The following is a 25,967-nucleotide window of genomic DNA, read 5'->3' as shown; positions in this document are numbered from 1 at the left end:
AAACACATGGGCAACTTAGGAGGGCTCCATTACCGAGCTGGCTATTGATCCACTTGTTGGGGCGCAGTGTGAATGAGTGTGTGTGTGTGTGTTTGGTTTTACTATCCTTGTGGGGACCAGAAGTCCTCACAAGGATAGTAAAACAACGAAGTGGGGACATTTCGTTGGTCCCCACAAGGAAAAAGTATATTTTAGGCTCAGGGGTTAGGTTTAGGGTTAAAATTAGGGTACGCACACACACACACACACACACACAAACAAGCACACACACTCAAAAGCATCTCTGAACAATCATGTAATCTCTAAATATTTAAGCCTAAACCTTGCGCTATCCTTCTCTCAAAGCAGACCATGGAATCCATTTAAGATCCTCCATCCTCCAGACCGTAGATGTAGGCTACCACAAAGACCAGGGTCTCAGACTAGGGCTTATCCCAAAGCTAAGGACGTCACTTCCCTTAAGCTGTTCTGTGAAGGAATGACAAGAAGAATGAGGTAGCATGGAGAAGCAGCCTGGCTTACCTGGCCACTATGGCCTCACCGTGAACCCTCTAGAAACCTTCACAGAGGAATGCACTTGTTTTTTCGAATTGTGTTTTTTCAGATATATTTTTTGGGGGTGTGCTCCTGCCTTGACCGTAGTATCTGTTGTTGCATTTTATTGTGTCATTTGCTGCTGGTCTTGTCATGCAGAGCTCCCTTGGAAAAGAGACCTTGGTCTCAATGGGACTCCCTGCCTAAATAAAGGTTAACATAAATAAATAACATAAATAACTAACTAGAAGGGAAGAAAGGTGAAGAAAGAAGAAGAAATATGAATGACTTTGTTCCAAAAGCTTCTTGCCCCTTATCTTCCTTACCTCCTTGTTTCTCTCCCTCTCTATTTCAATTTCGGCTCCCTTCACTCCTTCCCTCTCTCTCTTGCTTTATCCCCTCTTCCCACCATTCACTTATCTAGCCCTCTCTCACCCGGTCTCGGTCTTGTAACGTTTCCATGAAATGTGTCTCGAACATTAATATCTTATATTCTGAGAACATGGCAACCATGTTCTGTGTATGTTTGGTGTGACGTTGATGGAATATTATCATAAACCGTACACAGGAATGTTCTTGGAATGTTCCCATGAAACGTGTCTATAACATTGATATTGGTTATTCTGAGAACACGATAACCAAGTTCTGTTTGGCATTAAGGCAATGTTCTCCTAACTAACGCCAGAACATGCTAAATAGTAATGAAGAGGTTTTTGCTAACATACAAGGAATATTATTCTAACTAATGGAAAACTGGACACTTAAGCATCCCGGAAACATTACGGGTAACATTACAAAAACGTTCTCTCTCCCTAGAATTGTTTGCCGTGTTCTGTTTGACTAGACATGTTCTCTTGGAATCAGTTCTTGCACATCACTGGAACATTCATATGAAAACATAAGGTAATGACCTAATGAGACTCTTAACCCCTAGTGGAGTGGTATTCAAAGTCGGGGTTGCGCTGCAGTGTAGTCGCAAATATATATATATATATATATATATTTTTTTTTTTTATATATATATATATATATATACTGAACAAAAATATAAATGCAACATGCAACAATGTCAACAATTTTATTGAGTTACAGTTCATAAAGGAAATCAGTCAATTGAAAGAAATTCATTAGGTCCTAATCTATGGATTTCACATGACTGGGCAGGGGCGAAGCCACGGATGGGCCTGGGAGGGCATAGGCCCACCCACTGGGGAGCCAGGCCCAGCCAATCAGAATGAGTTTTTCCTCACAAAAGGCCTTTATTACAGACAGAAATACTCCTCAGTTTCATCAGCTGTCCGGGTGGCTGGTCTCAGATGATCCCTCAGATGAAGAAGCCGCAAGTGGAGGTCCTGGGCTGGCGTGGTTACGCATGGACTGCGGATGTGAAGCCGGTTGGAGGTACTGCCAAATTCTCTAAAAATGACGTTGGTGGCTTATGGTAGAGAAATGAACATTCAATTATCTGGCAACAGCTCTGGTGGACATTCCTGCAGTCAGCATGCCAATTGCACACAGCCTCAAAACTTCAGACATCTGTGGCGTTGTGTTGTGTGACAAAACTGCACATTTTAGAGTGATCCCCAGGACAAAGTGCACCTGTGTAATGACCATGCTATTTAATCAGATTCTTGATATGCCACACCTGTCAAGTGGATTGATTATCTTGGCAAAGGAGAAATGCCAACTAACAGGGATCTAAACAAATGTGTGCAAAACGTTTGAGAGAAATATGATTTTTGTGCATATGGAACATTTCGGGGAACTTTTATTTCAGCTCATGAAACATGGCACCAACACTTTACATGTTGCGTTTATATTTTCAGTATATTTTTTAGGAACAAAAAATGAAGAGTACAGATTATTGTATAGTACAATATACAAACGTTTTAAAATATATATTTTTTTTGGTAAAAATCTTGGGTAAATGTATTTATTGGTTCCTTTCATTTTGATAAGAGATGAAAATGTAGTGAATTGAAGGTTGTTTGATGATGTAAAATATTTTATGTACCGATTTTAACTTTGTGTCATTGGATTTTTTGTGGGATGGGGTCGCGAGAAGTTCTCACGAAAAAAATGGGGTCCCCAGAAATTGTGGTGGAAAAAATGGGGTTCCCACTGAAAAAGTTTGAATACGGGGGGCTGAAGCCGGGACTGGGTTTTTACTAAGCTAACATATGGCATTGTTTGAAGATGGTCACAGCAAGGATCATTTAGCTATTTGATTTGGAATTTCATGACTCCTGTAGGTATAATATATATATATATATATATATATATATATATATATATATATATATATATATATATATATATATATATATATAGCCTTACTGCTATTAGCCCAAAGAAACACATTGAATAAAAGATGCATACATGGAAATTCATCAAAAGGAAGTGTGTGTTGAAGTGTCTGTTCTATATCTGAGAGATATAAGAAAGTTCTGGATTTTTTTTTTTTTTTAAATTACAGTGGAATGACCCGTATACCTTTGACACGGACATGCCCCATTCACTTCCCTTCATATTTCGGCCCTGTAGCGGATTACCTTCAGACGAGTCCTGTGACACTTGTGGGGGTCATAGAGCAAAACAGAACACCATCGGAGAACACAATGTGTTTGTGAGACTCTCATCTTTCCATATAGGGGTCATATTACTGTGTAGCCCAAACCTTTGTTGTTTGCTGGGAGGTTACAGGGAAAACCTAGACTTCCCCTGCCTGCTGATTAATGACAGAGAGCTGGGCGTCAACACTGGCTGGCTCTCATTGGCCTAGAGGAGAACGTCTCACACTCTGTCTCACACACACACACACTTAGATTTACACATTGAAACACATACACATAATACTGAGACATACAGACCATGAGCAGAGAGGAACTTCACACTGGCCTGCCCTGAATTTGAGTCACTGCAGAGTGCACACATCTGCAGAGCAGCTCACACTAGTCGGTAGGAGTCAACCACACATGGTCAATGTCAAACCCACGCACAGATAAGCATATACACACAGTCCCCTCGTCAAACACCCACTCACACTTGCAAAGTAAACAGTGGCAGGAGCCAACAGCGAGAATAATATTGAAAAACAATGGCTGGTATCATAACCACAGCAGCTGGAGTTTAGGGTTTATAACTCCATTATTGAGATGCCCTCATAAGGGATACCAGGGATGGAAAAAGTAGGCCCAATAAATACTGTTCTATTTCTATTCAGACACTGTATACAAATTATATTGACCATCTACTTGTAATGTGTCAAGTTGATCCATTGATCTAACAGGCTACACACACACGGCACAGAGTGAACACAGTACGTACCGTACTCAGGACTATGGGAAATAAAAAGGGAACTCTACCAATGTGTCCCCTTATGATGCAATCTCCAAGCCATCCATTCATTGCAAAGACTAATATTTAGATGGGAATGAGAGCATGGGTAAATATTTGTTCGCTTGTCTTTGGGTTGCTAATACAATCCTACGGTTGAGCATGAGGGCCTGTGGAGTCTGTCGCGGTTAATTAATTCTACGCATACATGCACAGAGATTATGTGAGCTTGTCTTCTGTCGCGTCAACAAGAAACACTTTTAATCCCACTTAAGGACCGCAGCACACTGAATGTTGATCTGCCGCTTTGTCTGCCGATCGTTTGGCGCACTGGGTTTCAGGGACCGCACTCGCTCGTGGATGTCTGACTGCCAACATTTTAACGTGATTCAACATGTAAAATCGGTTTGCACTCGGTTGGAAAATTACAGCCGGAACTCTGTTCAGAGGTGCTAAGTACTCTCGGCTGGCAAACGCTATTGGTGTGTCCGAGCCTAGACCTGCGTTTCCCAACTCCAGTCCTCGAGTATCCCTTCATTGTACGAATGTTTTATGGTAGCCCTGGACAAGCAAACCTGATTCAACTTGCTCTCGATGAGTTGAACCAGGTATGTTTGTCCGGGGCTACATCAGAAATGTGTACCGTTGGGGGGGGTACTCCAGGACCGAAGATGGGGAAACACCGCTTTAGACCATACAACCTTCCCTAGTTACCTCATCCACGGGGCCTGGAGTTTTCCTGACCAGGAAAAACTCCCATCACCACACTACACCCGCAAATCCCCAAAAGTCTATTACTCTGACTTACCTAAGGGTTTTGCAAGTAGCTAAGCTTGCAAGCTTTTTACAAGTAAAGCTTAGTCAACAAAACAGACGTTTTTAGCCAGCAGGATCTAGTCAGGTCTTCAGCGATGACCCCAAAACAAATACCCCATTTCCCATCATATGACCTCAACCCACCATGACAGTAATCAATAAACTTCCCTCTAAACTCAATTTTTACAGGTCCACCGCTGTATTCCCAGGTTGTATTGATCCCCCTTCCCTGTCTAACACAAACAAGGGACAGATAAATATCTCCATCCAGGGCCAGTGTGTGTGGGGTCTGACAGGGCAAAGCACAGCAGCCCAGCCTTTTGCACAACAACCAGCCCCGAGTAGGAAACAGTGAAACACGGAGACCAGTGAATCAGCCTGGTAAAAAGCTGGTTTCTGTTGAGGAAAGTATTTTCCTCCATGGGGGGGGGGGCTTTCCTCCAGCAATGGGACCAAAAGGTTTAGACTGCTTTTTATGAAGAACAGTCTCATCAGGGGTTAGGGATGGTACATGTGGTGGCAATTTGGGGGTTGGCATTCCCCCATCTCACCTGCCTGCCTACTCATAAAGCTGCTGTGAGCTCTGGATCGCTTGGCACTGCATCACCCCTGTACCCGTATAGACAGACAAGCAGGGATCGTAACAGAGTTGGTTAGGGAGCTAGAAGTTTGTAAAACTTGCTCCCATCCCAAGGGCTGGACTTTATAAACAGGAGAAGAGGAAGGCAGGCAGCACACCTGGATCATCACTGCTATATAGCAAACCTTGCACTATGAACGCATGAAAATCACACACACACACACGCACGAGAGCAACGGTCAGTCAAATGAGTTAAAGGCTTAACATGTTTCACACAGAGAGAGAGAACACAGAAAGAAAGCAGGGCGAGAAAGCAAAGGGTACATTTTTTTGATTTTATTAAAATACGGTGTGGAGTTTACCATCGGAAATTACCATCACAAACATGATTGTTTCTAATAAAAAAAAGTAAACAAAACAAAAATAAAAGCTTAAGAGCCTAGTTACAGGAGACGTTACATGAGTCTGGTGAAAGTAAATCAATGAATTCACAACAAAGGATGAGTGAAAGACAACCCCCCCCCCAAAAAAACCTAATGTTCACATGTTGTAAAAATACATTTCCCAAATTTTCAACATTACACACAGCTCATTTAAAACATTTATTCATTCATTGCAAAATGAAGGTTAGTTGTCAGTGCCAAAGAACAGAAGGTAAAACCAAAACACGAGAAGGAGAGAATGGTGAGGGCCTTCTGGAAGTCAGGAGACTGCTCAACATCCTGAGGAGCGCGGGACACAGAACAGACAGGAAGAGGAAGAGGCTGCGGAAAGGATATGTGTGCATTTCAACCCTGAGAGAGAAAAGTGACCAATTCTATCCATCATTTTTAGCTGGTCTGACAGACCACATCGGTGTCCGCTGTTGCCCAGAGTCTCGGGGCTGGCCATGAGACTTTCAGAGCGCCGGAGCACGGGGGATGGGGGGACGACATTCTCACACCCCAGAGTGAAATATCAGATGGACTTTCCTTCAGTCTGTAGCACTGACAGTGACCTACATGTAGTGGAAATTCAATCAAAATGGCTCACCTGGTTAACCCAGAAATGTTATTTCTGGACTGAGAGAATGCATATTTTGACTGATGTACTCAACAAAACATTTGCAGTGTGGAACTTAGACACTCAACTGCACGTCAAATCAAATACCCTTTTTAGCTCTGTGGAGAGCATGTTACTTTTGACTTATCCGGGAAACCTCGTCACCGGTGTTTGATTGAATAACAACCTTACGGTGTGAGTTGTTAGCGGGGTTTCGTCTGACTGTGTGTCTCTCCTACTCCACCTACTGTGGTCAACTGTGTTTAAGGCAGTGAGTGTTTCCATGGCAACTCTACAGCTACTATACAGGGAGAGTTAACAGTTACGGTTACTATACAGGGAGAGGCTAAATACAGTAGGGCGGCTAAGACAACAACAAAAAAACCTCAAACGTTTGTTCCTGAAATGTTTCAGTACAACATGTAGAACACAGAGAGAGTGAGCGCGATTACAAATGAAGAGTCAAAAAATAAAAAATTATTGGTTTTGAACACATTGATGAACTGAAAACAACCAAAATGTGTCATCAATATCATCAATGGCAATTTAAGGTCACTATTTAAGCTCATAACTCAAACTATGGGGGATATTTAAAAAAATATATACTCATCACATGACACAGGAGTCTATAATGTCCTCATGTCCATGTCCTCATAGACTCTGGTAGGAAGGGGAAAAACTGTACATCACTGGTTACTGACCACCACAAAATGGCAACTTGGGTTAAGGGTTAAGCACTGGGGAGCAAAGGGTGGACAACAAGATGACAATCTTTAGGCCAATAGCGTTTGCCCTCCAAAAATACCTCACATGCACAATAGCTGGAGCAGCATGACATTAGGGAGAGTAGAAAGGCATATAGTTCTACATTCTAGAAAATCAAAACGGATCATGCTGACACTTTGAATTTGAATCCAAGTTTCATTGTGCTGTAGAGCGGGAGGTTGAAGAAGCTTGTCAGATCAACTGGAATCTGATGTCGAATTGTAGAATCACGGGAAAGCATTGTGCTCATTTTTCACAGAGAAACAAATGAAGTATAACATTTAAGGTGAAGACGAGAGATAAGTAAGTAACTGGTCTCGATGCCTGAGATTTTTGACAGTGGAAAAAAAACTGCAGAGAAATCCTAAAAAGTTGTTTGGTCAACTCGGTTATTGAGTGGGGTGTTTATTTATCATCGTCATTGTTTCGATTTTCACAACCCTTCTGGTCAGGAATAGCAAAGGGGTCTCTACAAAAGCTGTACAAAAAAGAAAAGGGTTTGAACGTACATTCAATATCTGTTACTGAGGTACTAGAAAAAAGGTATTCCCTTGAAACAACGAGAGACGACGGCGTTAAGAGTTACTCGTAGGGACTACTCTTTCAGAAAGACAACGACTTGTCAATACAACCAGTGGGGGATGGGTGGGGGTCCACACGCAGACAACACGGTCGCCTTTGAAAAGCCACTATGATTATGTAAGAATAAAGACTCCACACACTCTCCCTTCGGTCTTAACGGGAACGGTGAATATCTGTCTTCTTAAAGGGATGCTTGAATCAACTCGCTGGCTACACTGCCCAATCTTAAAGGGATGGGTGGATCCACACTTGCTGATAAAGCACTGGTGGAGAGCAGAGTTCTTCAAGGGCTGGATGGGGTGAGAGAGAGGTTGGGTGGATGGACTGGGATGTAGATCTGAGAGGTCTGGGAGAGAGAAAGACAGCAAGTCCTTGCCTTGTCACTCGTCCTGGTCGTCTTTGGAAGTCAGCAGGTAATTAATGACGTCACGGCAAAAAGAGTTGTACTTCCCCTTTCCCTATGGCTGACTGCTTCGCGTGGACGTGTTAAGAAAACCCAGGGGTAGCTGTCAGGCTGGTTATACGCAACTCAACGCTGCAGCCAAATCACTGCCCCTCTCTCTGAGCGCAGCCACAGACTGAGCATTCAGATGGCAGTGGCACCCCCTGCTGGCCAAACCTCGGTCCTAGCTAACAATGTTGCAAGCTCGCTGTGTGTGTGTGTACTTGGTGCTAAGTTAAGTGCCTCTGAGAAACAAAAAGGCTCTTGAACAATAGTTTAACTTTTTGGGGGGGGGGGGGGGGGGGGGGTGAAAAGCCACAATCCAACTGATATGAAACTGTTCTCACATGATCTTGAAGCTACACACCACACTGGTTCAGGGGACAGCCTTTACAGAATAAACGCTTCACATAACTGTTGCCGAGTAGAAGATCACGTCGTGGGCAAGGGCCTGTTGAGTGACGACACAGAGCGCAACATAGGACGCCATCCACCTGACCTTTCAACAGGAAGTGACTGGCGCTGGAACAAAAGGAGCTCGGCCGTTAGACCACCAAAAAGGGGATCTTAAAAGCTGGGAAGAGAATTGTCGCCTGCCAAAGGAGAAGGTTCACCATCTTGAGGAGAAGAGACAGGACTCACAGGGTTTAACACGGCCCTGTAGCGGCAGAGGAGACGTAACACGCTTTGCTAAGGTTTCAGCTTTTCACTGACATTATTCATCCCTACACTAGCAAACAGACAGGGAATCAGGTAGCCTGGTCCCAGATCTGTATGTGCTTTAGCTGACTTGGCTAAAGCTAGCTAGATACAGATCTAGGAACAGGATCGGAATTATCGGGACAACAGAAGCCCGATGTGTTGTGTGTCTTACTTTTGTACACATTTTCTAAAATGAGAGAGAGAGAGAGAGAGAGAGAGCGAGAGAGAGAGATGCGTAAGAGAAAGGATGGCAGTAACATCAGAAAGCCACTAATGTACGCCGGGCCAACCCTTCACGCCTCTCTCACGGATCATAACAGCCAGACTCTCGGTCCAGCGTCGCTGGAGAAACGCTACTCAAAACAAAAACGAAACGTTTTGTTTTTCCTCAAAAGAATAAAAAAAAAAAATTATGAAAATACCAATCCAATTGAATACTTGAGAAGACAGTTATTGCTGAAGGTTTGTTGTTGTGGGAGGAATATGGATAGAGGGGGAGATAGGGGTCCATGGAGGGGGGTTGAGTGGGTCCGAGGAAGGGTTACGGAGGAGGGGGATTTTGTGGACGGCAGGTCACTCCTGGGCTGGTACTGTGTTCTGAAGGACCGGCGCTTGAACAGATCCAGATCGAACCGGATCAAACCGGAACCCCAGTGTCAATCTGCCTGAGGTCGGAGAGGAGGGTTGGTGGTGATGATGATGGTGGTGGGAGGAGAGGGTGGGGTTGTTGGTTTCCAGGGGTGACGGAGGAATGTTGGGGTGCTATTGGTCAGAGGGGATGTCTCTGTCTGCCTCCGCCTTGCTGGGTTGCCCTGGCGATGAGGTGTGGGGGGGATGGGACACAGGGGTGATGGCGTGTGCCAGGGCCTCTACCCCTGCTCCCGCCCCCGTCAGACCCCCTGCTGCTACGCTAATCAGACCCACAGGAAACCTGACGTGTGGAGAGAGCGAGAGAAAGAAAGAATGTATATCAGGGCCTTGTTCAGGAGAGAACAACATCGCAGCACATTCATCAACAACCAAATCGACTGTGAAGAACAGATATCGTATTTAGCATAAAATGAAGTATAATAATAATCATGATACACTTCCTGACTTGGTTGTCCTCCTGTGCTCACCTTAACCGCTGAGGGTCTCACCTGTATGCACCGCCTCCGTTGAGTTCAGGGTGGACTGTTGCAGCCTCCATACTGGGCCACTGGGATGCTGCCATCAGATATTCCTTATTCACACAGTTCTTCAGACTGTCTGGGATACGCCCTAACAGAGGACAGACAGCGGGACAAGGGATTAGCGTATAAATCCCCCAATCTCTGCTTTAATAACCAGGATACCATTTTCGGGGGGTGGGTGCCGTACAAGCCACTCAGGGTGTTAATGCTCTCCTGCACATGCATTTATTTGTAATTTTTTTGGACCCATTTTAAACTCTCACCACATTGATTTTCATTTTTCTTCTGTGCAAAAACAATAAGAGTGTAGGTAAGATAACACCGGACCACTCCAGAACCTCAAAACATGCAGCCATACTCAAGCTATATAAAGCCACTGAAATAATCAATTCATCACTACGTAATAACTAATAATACAAAGTTAGGATGGGGATGGAAGCCCAGGCGGTGTTAACTAGCTGAAGCTGAGTGTTAGGGGTCTTACCAGTGATGGCACGGCGCACCTCCCTGGCAGCCTCCTCTCTGGCCTCGATGGAGGCCTGCTCACTGTACCAGGACGTGTGGGGGGTACAGATGAGGTTGGGAGCATCCTTCAGAGGGCCCTGGGAGAAACTACAACAACAGAGAGGGTTAGGGTTAGAGGGGGAAAGAGAGAGGGGGGGGGGGGGGGGGGGTTGCACGGTCAAACAGACTTGTGGGGGGTTCGAAATCAGGCTAGGATCCTTCAGTGGGCTGTGTGTGTCAGAAGGGCTCGGTCTCGTGAACATCCAGTGTGTGTGTGTGTGTGTGTGTGTGTGTACCTGAAGGGTTCTGTCTCGTGGACGTCTAGTGCGGCTCCTCGTATCCGTCCTTCCTTCAGGGCCTGAGCCAGAGCCTTCTCATCCACCAGCCCTCCCCGCGCAGAGTTCACCAGGAACGCTCCCTGGCGCATCTACACACAAAACACAGGGTTCACTTTATATACACACGCACTCCCATAATTAACTCAGGAACCACACCTATGTGGAAGCACCTGCTTTTAATATACTTTGTATCCCTCATTTAGTCAAGTGTTTCCATTTTGTTGAAAGTTACCTGTATATGCATGTAAGAACATGAATTTACAAACATACTAGGGCTGTTAATGAGTTAATAAGGTGTTATAGTTTTAAAAAGGCATTAATTTTTTTAAGCCATTAATCGCATTTTCATTTCTTCACCGCACGGACCCCTTACAAGCGCACGTGTTTCCACACAGACCCTATTCCGCACGGACCCTGCACTCGGTTGCAGCTGCTGTTATGTAGCGCCATCTGTCTCTTAAGGTGTTCTCACACTTGGTCCCTTTCAGACAATTTTTGTGAATTCAGTGCGGTTCCACTCCGTGGAGTGTGAACACTCCATAGGAACTTAGAGCCCTCAAAAGAGCGCCCTAAGCGAACCGAACTGAGACCATCTCGAGAGGTGGTTTGAGTATGGTTCGCTTGAATTCGGACGTCCGGTTCCCTTTTTTTGTTTAGGACAACGTAAACACAAAGCTCCCCAGGTTTGCTTGTCATTTTTACCGCACCACACGCTGGACTACTGCAACACCGTTTCCCCTGCCATAACCCCTTCACATTGGAGAGAGAAGAGGATGTGCCGGTTCACATAAATAAATGTGTGCCGATTAGCGATTGTCAAGGACGCAGAGAAATTCAAAAAATGCGTGTGTTTTGTACTGACACGATGTTCAGATTCTCTGTTTGCAATATGTTGACCTATAGGCTAAGAGAGGTGCATAAACTGTTTATTCGAATGTGGGGTTTGAATAGTGTGAAAAGACAACATATTTGGTGAGAATCACAACATGGATACAAAATTCATTCTAGCTGTTGAAGGGTCAGTAGCCTACAGCATTATTTAATCTGCAATTAATCTACTGGTAGTTCATCTGTTACCAATAATATTTACATGTTAATATTATCTTCTGATGACAATTATTATGTCTCGTCCTTTAACAAAATGTAATCTATTAGCTTCCAAAATGTAAGTAGGTATATCTAGCTGTCCAATAGCACGTTCTGATGGAATGGCTTGTCCTGTACTTTTACTAGAGTGCATTGAGCGAATGTTGGACAAATATCTTTGGTTCCTTTCGACAAAAAATAGAAATGCGAATGTAAAGGTGAAGTGAACTGGCAAAAGAGTTGAGTCCTCATTCAAAGGCAAGGGCAGCGTGAATACAAAGACAACTGAGTTCTTTAGATTTTCTTTTTGGATCACTTTAAATAGGACTGAGATCAATTATTTGAAAAGAGGATTTATATGCGAAAACACCCTTAAAAACATCCACTTTGCGCGCAGCTTTGAGCAACAATTATGAAGGAAAACGTACAGAAAGCTCAACCATATACACATTCTCAGGAGTTTCTTTAGATAACAGCAAAAAAAACATATTTTGGACAAAAGTAGCTAGCTAGTTATGCTAAAGTTGGCTAGCTAACCAAAATAATGTTTACAATGTCATGGTTGAATGCCTCTTGATATAACTAACTACCCACAATGATTTTAAACCAGAACAGGACATCCATTCCATTTAGGTACTGTTGTGGTTGCATTTCTCAGGTCAAAAGATTTAAGCAAATAATCAAAATTTTTGTAGAAACAGCTTGTGACTAGTTCATGTTGAAGTAGCCTAGGCTACATCTAATAGCTGTTATTACATGAACTCAGACCTGGCTGAGCTATTGTCTTCTGTGGAATTCATATCATTGTTGAACAGGTGTAAATGCCCCTTGTGTCCATAGAGACAGTTCTGTTTTTCTGTACTTAACCCTCCAAATCAGAAATTGGGAGAACACTAATTGAGAATGCCTGAAGTGTTTAACTGTTTGTTTGTGTGTGTTCGCAAGTGTTAAACTTCAAGAACATTAACGAGAGGGAGTAAGTATGTCGAGTTAAAAAAGAGCTACATCTAATATTTTTGGGCCCAGCAAATCTCTTGTCAAATTGACTGGGGCTGAACGATTTGTATAAAGTATCGCTCACTAACGGATTCGGTTAGCGCGCGGCTCATGCCCAGTCAATTTAACAACAAGAGCCAGTCCGTCTTTTGTTGACCAATAAGAAGGCCGCACCATTAGAATGCAATTTTGTGTTTTTTGGGGAGGAAAAAAATATTGTGAAACACCATCATTCCACTATTACTTCAGATATATTAATGACATTTTCTGAAATTACAATGCAAAAATATTACATGTAGATCATTTAAACATTGTATTTTATTTCTTATACAGATTGTGTTTCCGTCCCTTACAATAAAAAGCATAGCACGCCTGTAACTAAAACTGCTTTTTAATAGGGTAATTTTTTCTTAAGGGACAAATTTTAGCAAATTAAAACATTTAGATGAATTGTGATTATTTAAATAGTTTGGCAGCCCTAAAACACACATAAAATGTGTGTGTGTACGTGTGTGTGTGATGTGTGTCTATGACATTGTGTACCTGTTTGATGGTGAAGTCGTTGATGAGGTGGTGGTTGTGTTCGTTGAGGCTGCAGTGTAGAGAGACACAGTCAGAGTGGATGAGTAGGTCTTGGAGCGTAGCCATCCTCTGCAGGCCCAGGGAGCGCTCCACTCCGTCAGGCAGGTAGGGGTCGTAGAAGATCACCCCGAAACCAAACGCCTTGGCCCGCAGAGCCACCGCCTGGCCCACACGACCTGCAGAGAGAGGAATGCATAGGGGTAACTAGTGTTTGTATTTCCATGGTGGGGCACATAGGCACCCAAAGCAAATTCCAGGGCCTCTGGCAGACTGAAAACAGGCCAGACTAGGGGCCACTAGTCAAAATCAGCTGCTCCAAATCAGCCCCATTCTCCACTACCCAGTAACTCTGTCAACCTCCATACCCTAGCCCAGATTACCCCCACTCACCCAGGCCGATGATGCCCAGCGTCTCCCCCCGGATGCGGGCAGCTCCCCCGGCCACCTCCCTGATCTGCTCCACGCTGGAGGCCCTGGTGCCCTCTCTCAGGGCCTGATGCATCCAGGTGACGCGGCGGTACAGGTTCAGGATCAGACACATGGACGTGTCGGCCGTCTCCTCCACCGAGCACGCTGGCACGTTACACACTGCGATGCCTGGGGGAGGCAGATGGGGAGGAGGGGAGAGAGGGAGATGGTGCGATGAAGGAAAGAGAGGAGTGATGGGGCAGAGCTTGGAAAGGCTGTGTATATGATTACGTGTAATATGCATCCGTGTGTGTGTGTGTATACCTGTTCATCGGCATACTGCGTGTGTGTATTCGTGCATGACTCACCCAGCTCAGCTGCAGCTTTGATGTCGACGTTGTCGAAGCCGCTGCCGATCCTGACAATGACTCGGAGGCCTTTGAACTTATCCAGGTCGTCTCTGGAGAGAGTGATGGTGTGGTAGAGCAGAGCCCCCACTGCCTCGTTCAGCACCTACGGGGTTAATACACAGACACCGTTATACAGCTGGTAACACAGGGTTAACACACACCGTCAGACAAGGCCATCACACAAATTAATACAGCCTCGTTCAGCACCTACAGGGTTAACACACCATCATACCGCTGGTTAGACAGTGCGTTAAAGGGACAGTGCATAAATACTCAAATAAACATGGCTGGCAGTCAGGAGGTAGTCTTGAATAACTTCTTTCATATTTTAGAAATCAGGAAGTGCCGCTTATAGCCAAATTAACAGGAAGCTTACAACCAGACAGTGTATGTTGCCTTATAAACACTGAGTGTACAAAATATTAGGAGCATCTCCCTAATATTGAGTTGAACCCTCTTTTGCCCTCAGAAAAGCCTCAATTTGTCGGGGCATGGACTCTACAAGGTGTCGAAAGCGTTCCACAGGGATGCTGGCCCATGTTGACCCCAATGCTTCCCACAGTTGTGTCAAGTTAGCTGGATGTCTTTTGGGTGGTGGACCATTCTCAATACACACAGGAAACTGTTGCGTGAAAATCCTAGCACCGTTGCAGTTCTTGACAGACTAAAACCGGTGCACCTGACGCCTACTACCATATCCCGTTCAAAGGCAGTCTTTTAAAAAAAAAAAAATAATGTGTCTTGCCCATTCACTCTCTGAATGGCACACATACACAATCCATGTCTCAAGGCTTAAAAATCCTTCTTTGACATGTCTCCTCCCCTTCATCTACACTGACTGAAGTGGATTTAACAGGTGACATCAATAAGGGATCATAGCTTTCACCTGGTCAGTCTGTCATGGAAAGAGCAGGTGTTCCTAATGTGTGTGTGTGTCTCGCTCTACCTTCTCGTGTATCTCCTGGGTGGACTGGGCATCACAGAAGGCCACAGTGGCCACGTCCTTGAGGATGGGCATCTCTATGGTGCAGTCACGCCCGTCCAGCAGGGCCACCAGGGGCCGAGGGTGCATGGGCCCGTTCAGGATGGGGGGGCGGATGCCTGCACACAGGGGAGAGGGGGACAGTTAAAGACATGATTTGGCGTTATGAAAGGTCACTAAATTAGTTGCATTCTAAAATCGTACGTGCTGCTTTGGTTCCAACGGCTGGCTAGGTTGGAGCATGGTGCTTGACACACTAACGGTTGTGAATTTGATTCCAGCACAGGTCAATTATTATTATTATTTTTTTTTTTAAATGTAATGTACATATTATAACCATCAAACTATAAGTGTTCACCTGACGTTTACAGTCCATTTCAAGTTGATAATTTGCCCAGACAAAATGGCTTCCTTTAGGAATGTGTGATAAAGTCAAAAACACCGCATACGGCGAACCGTGTTTTTCCAGATGGGACTGTTCACTGAGGTTAGTGATTCAACAATCTTTCTGGAGTCTCTGGACCAGGGCAAAATGAGTCACTGCCCTAAACCTTCTACACGCACCATTGCCTTGACCATTACAACACACACGTGCACACCATTAAAATCCCTCTGAACTGGACCAGGCATGACAATAGCCACTGGCATCGTCAGTGCTGGGGCCAAAGCAGGCACAACCCGAATAGTGAGTCTGACCAGTGACCACTAACATGATACCACCACCAAAGCAAACTCTCCCAAAGTGAGTCCCATGATGCGCTCTCCTCCGTCCCCACAAAACAGCCAGGGCCTTGTCAACACTGGCACCCTGAGGGATCAGTGGCTGCGTGTGATGGTTACGCAATGGTAATATGTAACTGGATCTGCTGCTGCAGAGAGCACATCTGAGATGACAAAGAGACGGGGGTGGGGGGGGCAACAAAATAACTAACCTACAACGTCAATACATCCAACCCCACGGCATTCAGACACACATGCTACGACGACACATGTAAGACACACTGAGTGACACACCACCCACATCCCTGACTCCAGCCAGAGTAAAGGATGAAAAGGCTTGTGGCGCTACACTGTAGCTGGCTGCAGTGCCAGGGGAGGTAGAGTGTGACGGATGGGGGAGGGGCAGTAGAGGGGTTGAGATGCGGGGTGCAGGGAAGAAGGGGGGAGGGGGTAGAGAGAGAGAGAGAGAGACTGAGTCATGACCTAAATTCCCTCCTCTGGAGCCCCCCTCCCCCCCCCAAACACACACGTTCTGTACACACATCCGTAAACACACGCCACTGATACATGGCTACACTTGTCCGCCGTGGCCCTGCGTCTGCATCGAAATCCTCAATCATCACTGAGCACCAAGTGGCCAGAATGCGAGACAAAGCACAAGGCTAACATCTGTGCCAAAGGTCACTAGAGAACCGTGGCCAACTGCAACAAAAGCTAACATCACCACTGATACCATTACCATCATAGGACATATTCGTGTGTGTGTGTGTCTTTGCGTTCTGCCTCTCCTTCACACTGAACTAATCATGAACTGGCCTTTTGAATCGGAACGCACTGCCCTTCTCACACACACGTAACACACACCAGACCACACCACTGGGCCCTAGACCAGAAGGACACACACAGTCTCTGCGTGACAGGTGTATGGTCTGGGGTGGGGGACAAGAAGGGGGGGGGGGGGGGGGGGGGGGTGCATGTGTCTCACTGGAACATTCACTTGGACAGAGGGCAGGACGCATGCAGGGACAGACACACAAACAGACATCCATATGCACAAACACTATGTCCTGTGTCATAGTGGGAGTGTGGGGGAGGGAGAAAGAGAGGGGGGAGTAGGATAGGAACTGGTGGCAGGCAGGCGGTGGAAGACAAATATTTGTGGACGCTTCCTGTGACGTCAAAGCATTTCCAAACTGGGCCTAGCCGAGAAGGCTTAAGAAAGTGAATCTGCATCTCATTAAAAAAAAAAAACATAAAGCATTTTCCTTTATCTTAATCTCCACATGCCAGAGATCACAATGGATTCCCAATTACTGGTTAACAAAAGGCAGCCTCAGAAGCGCAAACACACAAATATTTAGAGTAAAGGACGCTAGCGTACAAGGCTTATGGAGCACAAGCATGGCCGCGCACACAATGCAATTCATTCAGCGCTTCATTCATTCTCCCTCCCTCCTTTTCTTTCCCTTCCTCCTCCTCCTTTCTCTTTCCCTCGGTTTAAGGAGTGTGTGTGAGAGAGCAGGGAGAGGGGGAGGGGCAGGGTAGGATGATAATGCAGCACTACTCCACCCAACCTCCAGCCAGACACACAATAACACACACACACACACACACACACACACACACACACGCAGGCGCCGTACACACACACACACAGTTGCTCAATTCGCTACAAGGACACGCTGAGCAAAAAGGAAACGGCACACACACTCGTCGGCAACACCACACCCAAGCCCATATCACCCCCTTCCATCTTCAAGCTCTCCTTCACAAACACATTTAACGACACACACACACACAAAGCGCCTAACCTTGCATTATGAAGTTTGCCAGCCTGTCTTCCTCTCTCTCTCTCTCTCTCTCTCTCTCGCCTCGCTCTCTCCCTCTATCGTTCTTTCTTTTCTCTCTCTCGTTCTGTCAGACTGTTCTCGGCTGGCTAGGTCCCTGCTGTCATCCACACCCAGCCCCTCCCCCACGGGCCGGCTCCAATCAGGGACGGCTCCATTGAGGGCCAGCCAACCAGCACTAACCTCATTAGCATAGCCAGGCAGTGGCTAGGTCTGGTTTGGCTGTTGTTGTTTTTTAAAGAGACAGCTGGCCCGTTTCCCTGTAGCCACGGCCGCGACCCCTCACCCTGCTCCTCTCACTCATCTCAGGGGACCTGACTCTCCCAGACAACTCCCTCCATTTTATCTCAATATCACCCAAGGGCTCGCACCAATTTATTTTGTTTGGACTGGGGTAGTACAGACCAGAATTTTGTCTTATATGTCCAGAATTTAAAATATTTTATGTTTTCATTACCTTTTTATGACATTTGTATACACTACAAATTGAGGCTTGGAATGACTTGCAATAGCAATTTATTTGTTTTACGTCTAGGCCAAAGCGACACCATTCTACCTTTTCAATTAATTTCAGTCTTTGTCAACAACAACAAAAAACACTGATCATGTTGTAATCTAACTGGTCTATTATCCTAGCCTGTCATGTACTCAGTCATCCTCATCATTTGTATCTTGCCTTGGCGTTCTTTCTCACGGCTCATAGCTCAGGCACACCAGCTTGGCCACCCACTAACCCCTCTTGAAATCCCCACAGACAGAAACAGGAAGTGAGATAAGGGCATTTTGCGCTCTCTCTGACTAACCCCGACCCATCACTACACTATTCTACTAGTGATGGGGGGGGGGGGGGAGAATCAATACAGTTACATATCAGGATATTATTTTTGGACTATATTGTGACAATATCGCAATATTATTTTTGAGCTAGTTGGCTGTACCGGCACCAAAACTCCAGTATTTTTCCTTAATAGCTTGTTCTGCATCTTCTTTTGAAATAGGGAGACAAATTTATTTTCAGCACTTTTATTTCCATGACTGATGAAACTCATTCTCATGCTCTCTCGTCTCTCTGCAGCAGACATATGGTGAGCAATATGTGTGGAACACTGAATCACAAAATCGCAATACATATACAACCGTGAGAGTCGCAATACATATCGTATCGCCAACAAAGCATTGTAATAATTCCCAGCCCTATATCCCATCTGCCACTCCACAAACCAATAGGCTGATCATTAATAAAATATATTCCATATTAGCAGCTGATGTACAGTGCATTCGGAAAGTATTCAGACCCCTTGACTTTTTCCACATTTTGTTACGTTAGAGCCTTATTCTAAAATGGATTTAATCTTTTTTTTCCCTTGTCAATCTACACACAATACCACATAAATGACAAAGCAAAGCAACAAAAAAAACGAAATATATTTACAAAAGTATTCAGACCCTTTACTCTGTACTTTGTTGAAGCACCTTTGGCAGCGATTACAGCCTTGAGTCTTCTTGGGTATGATGCTACAAGCTTGGCACACCTGTATTTGGGGGGGTTTCTCCCATTCTACTCTGCAGATCCTCTCAAGCTGTCAGGTTGGATGGGGAGCATCGCTGCAGCTATTTTCAGGTCTCTCCAGATATGTTTGATCGGGTTCAAGTCAGGCTGGGCCACTCAAGGACATTTATTCAGAGACTTGTCCCGAAGCCATTCCTGCGTTGTCTTGACTGTGTGCTTAGGGTCGTTGTCCTGTCGGAAGGTGAACCTTCGCCCAAGTCTGAGGTCCTGAGCGCTCTGGAGAAGGTTTTCATCAAGGATCTCGCTGTACTTTGCTCCGTTCATCTTTGTGACGTTTGACATTCAGGGCAAAGAGTTCAATCTTGATTTCATCAGACCATCGCATCTTGTTTCTCATGGTGTGAGAGTCCTTTAGGTGCCTTTTGGCAAACTCCAAGCGGGCTGTCATGTGCCTTTTTACCCCCCTAAAGAAATGCCTGATTGGTGGAGTGCTGCAGAGATGATTGTCCTTCTGGAAGGTTCTCACATCTCCACAGAGGAACACTGGAGCTCTGTTAGAGTGACCATAGGGCCCTTCTCCCCCGACTGCTCAGCTTGGCCAGCTACAGGGAGAGTCTTGGTGGTTCCAAACTTGTTCCATTTAAGAATGATAGAGGCAACTGTTCTTGGGGACCTTCAATGCTGCAGAAATTGTTTGGTACCCTTCCACAGATCTGACCCTAGACACAATGCTTCAATCTCATGGCTTGGTTTTTGCTCTGACATGCATTGTCAACTGTGGGACCTTATAAAGACAGGTGTGTGCCTTTCCAAATCATGTCCAATCAATTTAATTTACCACAGGTGGACTCCAATCAAGTTATAGAAGCATCTTACGGATGATCAATGGAAACAGGATGCACCTGAGCTCAATTTCAAGTCTCATAGCAAAGGGTCTGAATACTTAAGTAAATAAGGTTTCTGTTTTTTCTTTTTAATACATTTGCACAATTTTCTAAAAACCTGTTTTCGCTTTGTCATTATGGGGTATTGTGTGTAGATTGATGAGGGGAATTTTCCCCCCATCAATTTTAGAATAAGGGTGTAACGTAACAAATGTGAAAAGTCAAGTGGTACATTCCGAATGCACTGGAAGTGCAAAATATTATAGACATAGGCATGTGATAATCACACATTCAATCAATTTGAAGAAAACTGCACATCCTCTCTGGAGGATGTTCTGATACACCAAATCAGACCTGTAGAAACCATTTTGTATTATGAATTTGTGATGGAGGTGTGAGAATATCATGTGAGAATACTCATTACCATATGACTATAACCTGATAAAATGAATTGTGAAATCGTAATATTCAAATGCATATTATAGAAATATACAAGATGTAAGATGCTCAGTGTGTGAGTGCGTGCGTGTCTGTATGAGATCAGTGTCTGTGTGCGCGTTTGAGTGTGTCGCAAAACATGGCTCCTTACCCTCACAAATGCGGTCAAGTCTTTGTCGCTTTACTTTGTGTTTGTCCATTAGAGCCATAGGCTGGCAGTCCTAACCCAGGACACAGCAAGACAACAGCACAGAGCGCTAAGGAGCCCCTTCAACAGAACACCAGCACTAGAAACCACTACTGCCAGCTGAGCAACACCTGCACAGAGAGAGAGAGATATAGCAATTGAGAGGGGGAGAGAGCGCAAGAGAGACAGAGTTGTGGCCGGTTAGAATGTGAAAGGTTTCATTTGTAATTTCTGTTGTACTGCTTCTGCAACATGGATTGCTTACTTCGCACCAATAAAGTTCGACAATTTGAGAGAGGGAAAAACCACACTATCACAGTTAGAGTAGGGTGCAGTTACTGCTGCAGGATCTTCAGAGGTTAGTTGATGCAAATGTGGTTTCAAGTTTAGCAGCCTTAAGAAGTTACAATAAACACAGGGCACTAAGGTTTAGGCATCTACTAAATAAATTATAATCCTATGTTCTTACACAACAACAAAAAAGTGTGTCTTCTCTCTCCCTCCCAAATTCTGTCAAACTTTATTGGTACAAAAGAAGCAACCCAAGTTGTTAACACTTGCATTGTAAAATATTGCATCAAACGAAATTGGAACTTACACCCAAATAAACACATACCCACGTAGTGTGGTATTGGTGAGTGTGTATTCTGACTTCTGCTTTCTAGGTGGTAAATGTAAACCTCTGGCCTGTTTCAGTACTTTAAAAATGCATCCATTCTTCTCTCCCTAAAGATTATACGTACTCTGACTTGACTGGATTGGTGAAAGCCATGTAGTTGATAACCCTTGCTTTCACCTATCCAATGGTGTGAGATAAATTACCTAAACAGGAGGGACAAAGAGATGGTGCACTTTCCATTTTTCTAAACGGAAAGACTAGTGACCATATGGAGGAGTGGCTGACTTACCAGCAGGAGAATCCGTTCAGTGTCTGTCTGCTTAGATCTCACTGTCAAGCAAAAAAAAAAAAAATGGTCTTATTATCCGAGGGCCTTCTTCACTCGCTCTCTCACACAAACATATACACTTAGATTAGATAACTGACAGGGGTTCTTAAACTTTTTCATCTCAAGACGCAAATTAGAAGTTGACTGTCCTCCCGTGACCCAAATCATCCTCCAAACGACCCAATTTAAGAATAAATAGTTTGTGACTATATAAGATGTATTCTCATAACTACCGACCCACCTCTAACATGCCCAGAGCCCACTCATAACAATAACATCAGTCACTTCTAGGCCTAACCAATAGAAAAAAGGTGAGTGCTAAACATGGAGTACTTTGGCAGAATGAGGAAAGGCATTATAACAAAAAGTGCTTGTGGAACAGTAGTTAGGCCTTGATCACTGTTAGATGAAGACTAGTGTCTAACATTTTGGACAGGGGTGTCTGCCATATTATAATGTGTACAAGTTATGCTTACAAACTGGACTTCCAACTTAGAGAGAACAGTTAACACTAGTTGGCTACCATTTGATGACGTACACTGGCATAATGTGAGGAAGAATTAGCCAGCCTAACTTTACATAATTAAAAATATCCATTCAAACCTCTAACTATGACACTTAAGAATCACATCATTTGAGAGGTTGGGATAACGTTCCAAAACGTATAAATGCTAAATGTAGCGATGATTAACGTTATGCATTCCAAACTTGAAACCCATCACAAAGTAATCAACAGTGACTGGGTTATGGAAACAATGGCAGTTAATAATTTAATAAGAGCAAGGTTGATACAAAGTATCCAATACAGTTGTTTGCAAGCCCAACCCATTACAACATATGGCTGATAACCTACATTTCACTATCGAACAACTAGCTACAAGTTTCAAAACTCTGCAAAGCCGCCATGTTAGCTAGCTAGTTAACATTAGCCATTAAATTAACTGGATGGCTACTAATAACGACCGTTTATTATCGCATCTGGCTAGCTAGATAGCCAGTAAGCTAACATTAGCTAAGGTTAGTTGGTCAGTTAACCGTGCCAGATAAAACATATCGTTACTTATTATCGGAACCATATTTGAATTAAACAAAACGCATTGTAAGCATCCCAAAAATACACGAAAAGTTCGACCTAATGGTGGCTAGTTTAACGTTATATTTTAACAAACATCAAACTACCGTTGGATAGTTAGCATAGCAAGTTAGCTTGCTTGCTAGCCTAACGTTACTACGTGTGGGAGATGCGTACTGGTGGAGCCCATTTCGTCCGATTCGTTATTAGCGAATTGCGCTACAATGTGAATATCTGAAATTCAGAAACGAAAGATCACGGAGAAAACGTGGATATCCCCAACGTGCACGTTAGGCGTGCATCATTCGCTACCCCGGTAACTGAGTAATGCACGAGCGGCGGATTATTTACCTAAATAATTGTATTTCGGTTGGATTGAGACAGTGTGCGTGCTTCGGTGGTCTTCCCTCTCTCCCGATCGCCATGAAATCTGAAAAAGAGGAAGTCGCCGGTTCATGGGGGGTCAGGCCTCCCGCCGTACCAGTGTACACAACGTGTGACGGACAGGCAGAGTGAGAGGCACTGGAAGGAGGGGAAGGCAGAGCGCCCTCAACTTCCACGGCGGTGGTCAAACAGTGCAACCAATCAGGGTTGCCAGGTCCAGCTAAAATGTATATCCAATGACCTTTGAAAACCTGACACAAAGGCCTGAAAACTAGCCAGATTTTTTTTTGCAGCAAGAGGAGTTGACACATTTGGCCCTGCTTCGAGGGCATTATCACTTTTATACAATGGGTTACCAACATATTCAAATAATAATTTACATATTTTCATTTATTCATACTATTTCATCCTTCCACGAGATATTGTCCCGACACAAATCTAAGGTTGCTACCCAAGCCCGCTGGTCGGTCATTCGGTTCGGTTGCCAGAGACACGACCCAGTCGATCAGTTGTTCTGTGGACGCGACCCCGTCGTTCGTTCTAAATGTTCCATTGACATACTGACTGGCAACGTTCTTATCCCTTGCTTGCTAGCTAGCCAACTACGGCCAATTTACAGTCAGGTCAAAAAGTGCTGCCAGAATAACAGCGAAGTAGCCGCATTTGTTTAAGCTGTTTTCTAGTGACATTTGGATATCCATAATTATGAGCGAATGAGGCGCACTTTCGCCTGATGAGAGGAGCTAGCCAACAACACAGTTAACACCATCACTTCAAACGGAAGCTGGAAAGACTGCAAACTAGCTGCACTTTGTTTTGTATTAAGTTTTTTCAATTTACATGTATTTGTATATATCCATAAAAAATTATGCTAGCTGATTCATGATGTTGACTGGCTGAAAAACGCTGCCTGCCTCATCCCGACTCCCTACACATTCATTTCTATGGGACAGCTGGAGATCAAAGTTGAATATTGAAACAATGTTGCAAATGTCGGACAGACAAACAGCAAGGTTTATACAAATATCGCTGTTGTTTTTATAGTGGAGATCAAGTTTATAAAGTGCCTGGCTGGGCTGATGAGACAGTGGATTGCACATTCAGATAGGAACATGGTAAATGGGCATTTTAAAATCACATATTTAGCAGGTGGTAACTTGTGGAACAGACATCGACTGGAATCAGCATTCTGGATTGGACCCACCCATTGTATAGTTAGGCAATAAGGCCTGAGGGGGTGTGGTATATGGCCAATTGTTCTTACTCACGAGCAACCCCGAGGTGCCTTATTGATATTATAAACTGGTTACCAATGTAATTAGAGCAGTAAAAATAAATGTTTTGTCATACCCATCAGCATTCAAGGCTCGAACCACCCTGTTTATAATTATCCAATAAACCCTTTTTCCATAATGTTAGTGAGCAAATAAAGAAGGAATATTGATGTCATTTTTAACAACGTAGGCTAAGAAGCAAAATTCTGTTTTCCATCAAAATAATAATTCTTGCAAGTTTATGAATATGTCGCAAGAGAAAAGATAAATCACCCTTATTAAACTCTCTAGATCATTTTCCATCAATGGATGTCAATTTAGCTCGTTTTGACTGCTATGATTAAGCTATAAGGCCCAAGGAGGTGTGGTATATAGCCAATATACCACGGCAAAGGGCTGTTCTCCGGACATAGCCCTTAGCCGTGGTATATTGGCCATATACCACAAAGAACGGCCCTTAGCCACAGTATTGGTCATATACCACAACCCCCTGGGGTGCCTTATTGCTATCATAAACTAGTTACCAACGTAATTAGGACAGTAAAAAGTATGTTTTTGTCATTCCCGTGGTACACGTCTAATATACGATGGCTTTCAACCAATCAGCATTCAGGGCTCAAATCACCCAGTTTATAATTGTAAATAAATCCTGTTTGCGCATGTGCATAACTAGATAAATCCGACAGGAGAGTTTGAGTGATGAAAGTTGGACAGGGGATCTGTGCAAGAAACACTTTCAATATATATTTATTGTATCAAATGGTAGGCTACAGTAGCCTGCAATGGCATAGAAATTAATAGACTACTTGATGGCCAACAGATGCAAATGTAGCCTATCATTCTCCACATTTAATGTCATTTTAATTGTGGACTTTTTCCCACAACACAAGCATGCGAAGGAGTTCCTTAACTTAGGTTTCAAATTTTCACTCGCGCAGTGCTCCAGATCCTCTAAAACTGAGCACGAGTAAAACCCTTCGCTTGATACTGTTATCCATAAGAAAAGTCGACATTAGAATGCAGTTTACATTCAACCACCTCTGAGCGAATTTATCTAAAGAGCTCCAGTGCACCTAAAGTCGTTTTCCAATGCTATGTCGCCATCATATCAGTTCTAGTGCATTAATATGTTTTGTGGAAAAAGGGTGTCTCCATAAGGAATGAAAATATAAACACAACATGCAACAATTTCAGGGTTACAGGTTATATAAGGAAATCCGTCAATTGAAATAAATCACAATGGGCCTCAGGATCTTGTCACGGTATCTCTGTGCATTAAAATTGCGATCGATAAACTTAAATTGTGTTCGTTGTCTGTAGCTTATGCCTGCCCATACCAGAACCCCACCACCACCATGGGGCATAACCCCACCACCAACATCAGTATACCTCTCGCCCACACTACACCATACACGTGGTCTGCGGTTG

General features: G+C 44.2%; 1 protein-coding gene across 3 annotated transcripts; it reads right to left on the bottom strand.

The window, feature by feature from the left end:
• Positions 1–5,587: 5,587 nt before the first annotated feature.
• LOC115174653 (C-terminal-binding protein 2) lies at positions 5,588–23,406 on the bottom strand. Of its 3 annotated transcripts, none has more exons than XM_029733412.1 (11): positions 23,233–23,406; positions 21,771–21,811; positions 20,827–20,993; positions 15,241–15,395; positions 14,253–14,397; positions 13,867–14,073; positions 13,438–13,652; positions 10,771–10,901; positions 10,455–10,582; positions 9,917–10,058; positions 5,588–9,729 (listed from the first exon to the last, which is right to left on the bottom strand). In XM_029733412.1, exons 3-10 carry the CDS (start codon positions 20,882–20,884, stop codon positions 9,934–9,936), a joined length of 1,164 nt encoding a protein of 387 aa, XP_029589272.1. In that variant the 5' UTR covers positions 20,885–20,993; positions 21,771–21,811; positions 23,233–23,406; the 3' UTR covers positions 5,588–9,729; positions 9,917–9,933. The 3 variants fall into 3 exon arrangements, with proteins under 3 accessions (XP_029589272.1, XP_029589257.1, XP_029589267.1); XM_029733397.1 differs by having other exon boundaries at positions 9,938–10,058; XM_029733407.1 differs by lacking the exons at positions 20,827–20,993; positions 21,771–21,811; positions 23,233–23,406 and adding an exon at positions 17,808–18,049 and having other exon boundaries at positions 9,938–10,058.
• Between the last annotated feature and the right edge of the window lie 2,561 nt (positions 23,407–25,967).

This window comes from Salmo trutta, chromosome 3 (assembly GCF_901001165.1).
Source record: "Salmo trutta chromosome 3, fSalTru1.1, whole genome shotgun sequence".
Taxonomy (NCBI): Eukaryota; Metazoa; Chordata; class Actinopteri; order Salmoniformes; family Salmonidae; genus Salmo; species Salmo trutta.
Note: the sequence above shows the minus strand (reverse complement) of the source record. Positions and strands in the feature narration are given on the sequence as shown.